Here is a 5,947-nt window from a genome sequence, read left to right on the forward strand (position 1 = left end):
AAAGCAACAACATGGTTGAAGAAGAACCGCTATTCATTCGCAACATCCAACTAACAGAAGCTTCTCATTTATTAACGCAAAATCAAACACCCATCGCTTCACACATCGATTAAGAATCGAATAATCTCAGAGTTAGGAGCTTAGCTGCTGCCCGCCACATTAACTCCACCACCAACATCCATCTGCCTCCATTAATGCTTCAATCTATCCCTTGGAGTTGCGTTTCTTACTTGTCGCTATGAACCAGAGAGGAAACTAAAAAATAAATCTTTTTGAGTTTATACCAAACAATTCAAATCGCAGCTTCTTTTTTTTTTCTTTTTACACACGGCGAAGATATTACTGGTAATTAAGAATGGGCGGTATTCTACTTGACCGACTGAAAGAGAAAATGAAGAGGGGGGAGTAATGCTTCCCCTGCTCTGTTTATAAACTTCACGTTTGTGTGGCTGCTGTACTCGTTCAGGCAGAAGATGATGAGAAAGGGAGATTGAGCAGTCCAACTCACGCAGAAAGCTCCTTCATTTAAATCTTCTTGCATTTCTCCTGTTTATATATCGGAGCTTGAAGAGCAAAAGAGAATCAGAAAGATGAAGAACGCTGTAATGGCGGAGATAGAAGCCAGCAAGCCTTCTAGTAATGGGTTGGTCGCCGGCGGGCTGAGTCCCCTGAGTGAAACGCTTTGGAGAGAGAAGACGAACACGGAGCTGCTCGGTGACGTCTCGGCGAGGCTGACATGGAAGGATTTGACGGTAACGGTGGCGCTTGGAAACGGAGAAACACAGTGCGTGCTCGAAGGGCTGACAGGCTACGCAGAACCAGGAAGTTTCACTGCTCTAATGGGGCCGTCTGGATCCGGCAAGTCGACTCTGCTCGACGCCCTCTCCAGCCGCCTTGCCTCCAACGCTTTCCTCTCCGGCGTTATTCTTCTCAATGGCCGGAAGACGAAGCTTGCCTTCGGCACGGCCGTAATTTCACTTTTTCTTTCTCTGTCGTACTTCTTAATTCCCCTGTTTTGAAGGTTCGATTGTTATTACATGGCTTTGCTTTGGTTACAGGCATACGTGACGCAAGATGACAACTTGATCGGAACTTTGACTGTGAGAGAGACAATAATGTACTCGGCGAGGCTGCGGCTGCCGGATAAAATGGAGAGGGAATCGAAGCGAGCGCTTGTGGAGGGAACGATAGTAGAAATGGGTCTTCAGGACTGCGCTGATACAGTCATCGGAAACTGGCACCTCAGAGGGATAAGCGGCGGGGAGAAGAGGAGAGTTAGCATTGCAATTGAGATTCTCATGAGGCCGAGGCTTCTTTTCCTCGATGAGCCAACAAGCGGTCTTGATAGGTACTAGTTTTACATAAATATGGCACCTTTTTGCTATAAAAAAGTGGTCTTTTTAAAAACTAAAGTTTGTTGGTTTCTGTTTTGAATTTGTTTGGCATGCAGTGCTTCTGCTTTCTTCGTAACTCAGACGCTGAGAGGATTATCAAGAGATGGGCGTACTGTTATAGCTTCTATTCATCAGCCGAGCAGTGAGGTGTTTGAGTTGTTTGATCAGCTTTATCTGCTTTCCGGAGGCAAAACTATTTATTTTGGGAAGGCTTCAAAGGCATATGAGGTACATAGAATCAGAAGAGATGTCTTCTCTTTATCTTTTTTTTTTTTTTTTGATTTTTTTTTTTTTTTTTTTTTTTTTTTTTTTTTGAAGTTTTATTTATTTGATGAGTATATTGCAGTTCTTTTCGGAAGCTGGATTCCCTTGCCCATCGCTGAGAAACCCATCGGATCATTTCCTGAGATGTATAAACTCGGATTTTGATAAGGTTAAAGCTACATTAAAGGGTTCAATGAAGGCAAGGGTAGGAATTTGAAGCCACTTCTCTTCCATACGTCGAAAACTTTTTTTTTTTTTCTTTAGCTTCTTTCATTTGTCCTTCAGTTTGAGCGGAGTGATGATCCTCTGGAAAAAATGACCACATCAGAAGCAACACGAAGGCTTACTGAATACTATCGTCGCTCTCAGTATTATTACACAGCAAGAGAAAAAGTAGATGAGATCTCTCGAGTTGTATGTTTTTGAATCCCGGATCATCTGATTGATTCAAAATGATTACTTTTTGAGGATCTGATTAAAAAAAAATTATTTTTGTTGCAGAAAGGAACTATTCTGGATCCAGGAGGAAGTCAGGCCAGTTTCTTCATGCAATCTTACGTTTTAACCAAGCGTTCTTTTGTAAACATGTCCAGGGATTTTGGTTATTACTGGTTGAGGCTTGTCATTTACCTAGTTGTCACTGTTTGCATTGGAACAATATACCTGAATGTGGGAACTGCATACAGCTCAATCCTGGTATGACTCTATCTGCAAGTAGATTTGAGAAAAAAAAACCATCTTTGACATTCAAAATTGCATTTTTATTCATTTTAAATCTCTTTTATCAATCTTCTTTGTGTCAAAACAGGCTAGAGGCGCTTGTGCTTCTTTTGTTTTTGGCTTTGTCACCTTCATGTCCATAGGAGGTTTTCCATCCTTTGTCGAAGATATGAAGGTCAGTTTTAGAAAAATAGGAAGGTTTTCTACTGCAAAATAGTTATTTTCAACTGCAAAATAATGGAGACCAATTTGGCAGCATTTATGTTTACTTTAAAGCAATTCCTTTCACAGGGAACCAAACAGCGAAGTAGGTATAAAAAATGTAGATAGCATTTATTTGAAGTAAATTTTTCATGATTCAGGTCTTCCAAAGAGAGAGACTCAACGGGCACTATGGAGTGTTAGCATTTGTTATCAGCAATACAGTTTCTGCAATGCCATTTTTAATCTTGATAACCTTTCTCTCTGGGACCATCTGCTACTTCATGGTGCGACTTCATCCAGGAGTTATCCATTATCTGTTCTTCGTGCTTTGCCTCTATGCTAGTGTTACTGTGGTTGAGAGCTTGATGATGGCTATAGCCAGTGTTGTTCCTAACTTTCTTATGGGAATCATCATAGGAGCTGGAATTCAGGTAATTTTCTCAATTTTTTCTTAATTTGTTTCATCATATTGTTTCATTATTTTGTAAATCTCTATATACTTTCATCAGTAAGGGCTCATTTTCTGTTATAGTTTTACTTGCTTCTCGGTAACTGAAAGCTCGAGTTGCTTTGCAAAAAAAATATTATTTTGAAAATCTATTCTTATAAAGCTTTGAAGCTGCTTCATAGAACAGTATTAAGTCTTCGTTTGGGACTGCTTTCTTATTTATTTTTAAAGCAGCTTTTTCATAGAAAAAATAATAATTTTTGAACTAGAAAGCTGCTTTAAGAAGCAAGTGACGAATACGGTGCTACACATTTATTGATGCATTATGCTGTCCTTTTTTCTGCTTTGAAAAATTCCAATTTTAACAATTATGATTCGAAACATCTTGTGGTTAAATTGTGGTGTTATTGTTCATGGAAGAAGAAAGCAATGTTCCAACAGCCATTTTGAATTGTACGAGAAGGTTAGTCAAGTGCTTAAAAGCTCATTATAGCATATGATGAACTCTCAATTTTCTCTTAAGATTATAGGAAAAATAAGCTCCAAATTTGTAATAAAAAGAACAGATGAATTTATGTTGGTGCCCCACATCTGTTTAGTTTGATGTTTGGATTTCATCTGCTTCTTGATGCGGTGCATCATAGCCTAAGACTATCTTAGGAAGAGTTTATCATTTAATATATATTTTCTAGACTTTTCTAGGAGCTTCTATTGCTAATTATTATATATAAGCTGTTGTAAAAAGGAAGAGAAGAAAGAATATTTTTAGATTTTAAGAGTTTTTACTGTTCTTGATTTTCTTGATCTTTAGGACCTGTGTTTTCTTTGATGTCTCCCTACATCAAATGATGCGGTGCATCATAGCATAGACTACCTTATGAACAATTTATCATTTAATACCTATTTTCTAGACTTTTCTAGTAGCTTCTATTGCTAATTATTATATATAAGCTGATGAAAGTTGGAAGAGAAGAATTAATATTTTTGGATTTTAACAGTTTTATTTTGTTCTTGATGTTCTTGCTCTTTAGGAGCTGCATTTTCTTTGATGTCTCCCTACATCACTTGTATTTTCTCTCATATTGTACAAAAGCATAATTCAACCTTAGATTCTGTAAGTTTTCGCTTGAGTAGATCAAAACTTGAATATATGAAGTATAATTTTAGTAGTATTAGACCTAGTTAGGGGATTGTGACTTTGGGCTATCAAGTCATTAATAAGAGTACACGTTTTAGATGTCTTGGATTTATTATTCAATGTGATGATGAAATAGATTAGGATATTATCAGCAGAATTCAAGTTGGATGATTGAAGTGGAGGAATGCATCAGGCTTGTTGTGTGATAGAAAAGTCCCCCTCAAACTTAAGGGAAAATTATTTAAGATGGTGGTGAAACCTACAATGCTTTATGGTGCCGAATGTTGGCCATTAAAAAAGAAGCATAATACTAAGTTAAATGTTGTAGAGATGAAGATGCTTAGGTGGATGAGAGACTTTACCCTAAGAGATAGGAAACGAAATGAGCATATACGTAAAAAGGTTGGAATAGCTCTAGTGGAAGATAAGATTAGAGAGAGTCGCCTTAGATCGTTTGGTCACATAAAACGACGGTCTTCCGATGACCCGATTAGGAAATTAGAGGTATTAGATTTGACTAATGCTAAAAAAGGTAGAGGTAAACCTAAAAAGACTTGGTTAGAAAATATTACAAAAAAGTCTTTCTTTATTAGATTTAAACTAGAATTTGACTTTTAACATGACACAATGAAAAAAAAGGCGTAGTGGGAGATGTTGTTGTTGTAGTACTGTACAAAAGCATAAAAATAAATGTGAGACTGTAACCTTTGCTTCTTCTTTTTTCAACTATCAGTCTGAAACATTCAAGAATGACTGAAAGAACTAAACTTTCACTCTCTTATATCAACAATGAAACAGGGAATTTTTATGCTGGTTTCTGGCTACTTCAGACTTCCAAAGGACATTCCGAAGCCAGTTTGGAGATACCCAATGTCATACATAAGCTTCCACTACTGGGCACTGCAGGTAATGTTAATCCCATATGACTGTTATGAAGCAATGGTGAAATAATAATCTCTGCAACTATTTTGCAATCTTCTTGCAGGGTCAATACCAGAATGACCTCAGTGGCCTCCTCTTTGATGGCCAGAGCCCATATGACTTCAAGATCCCTGGTGATTATATCCTCGAACAAGTGTTTCAGATCGATGTTCGTCGATCCAAATGGTGGGATCTGTCTGTTCTCTTCAGCATGATCATCATTTATCGCATCATCTTCTTCATCACCATCAAGATCAGTGAAGATTTTGCTCCCTGGATCAGAGGCTACATTGCCAGGAGGAGGCTTCAGAAGAAGCAAAACCTGAAAGCCTCAGCTGAGCTAGCAAACAGAACTCCATCTCTTCGAGCTTATGTCGTCCCACCGATAGCCAGTCAATCCAATTCATCAGAGACAGTTTAGTAAAAGCAATATGTTCTTTAATCTTACAAAGTATATCGTGTTTTAAATACTGGAAAGATTTATCAGGCTCTATGAGTGTTCTTATCACTTCATTTAAGAGTGGTATTCTCTTGCTTTTCTTTTTTTTTTTTTTTTTTGGATTCAAGGAAATGGAAGAAGAGGAAATGAATTCCTAACAACTTATGTGTTGATTATAAATGTGAAGTTACGGATTTACGCCATTTTTTTTTTTACCTTTTTTCATTTCATTTAAATTCCTAGCGTCCAAACATAATGGCTGGGATGTCAGTCTCATCAATCATACCAAAGTCTATCAACAAAATCACTTGTTTCAAGAAACTAAAACATACAACAAATCATACAGGAGAAGTTCACGGTTTAACTGATTGAAGTTTATTAAAGGCTATGTGTAATAGGTTATATATTAGTGTTATAAT

General features: G+C 37.3%; 1 protein-coding gene across 1 annotated transcript; it reads left to right on the top strand.

Annotated features, from left to right (window-relative positions):
- Window positions 1–344: 344 nt before the first annotated feature.
- Window positions 345–5,731, top strand: LOC110096814 (ABC transporter G family member 11). The gene is made up of 10 exons (XM_020822936.2): window positions 345–968; window positions 1,059–1,348; window positions 1,451–1,622; window positions 1,741–1,863; window positions 1,944–2,072; window positions 2,160–2,354; window positions 2,467–2,553; window positions 2,741–3,013; window positions 4,967–5,074; window positions 5,154–5,731. The coding sequence occupies exons 1-10, from the start codon at window positions 591–593 to the stop codon at window positions 5,508–5,510; spliced, it is 2,112 nt and encodes a 703-aa protein (XP_020678595.1). The 5' UTR covers window positions 345–590; the 3' UTR covers window positions 5,511–5,731.
- Window positions 5,732–5,947: the final 216 nt, after the last annotated feature.

Source organism: Dendrobium catenatum, unplaced genomic scaffold, assembly GCF_001605985.2.
Source record: "Dendrobium catenatum unplaced genomic scaffold, ASM160598v2 fragScaff_scaffold_1676, whole genome shotgun sequence".
In the NCBI taxonomy this organism is placed as follows: domain Eukaryota; kingdom Viridiplantae; phylum Streptophyta; class Magnoliopsida; order Asparagales; family Orchidaceae; genus Dendrobium; species Dendrobium catenatum.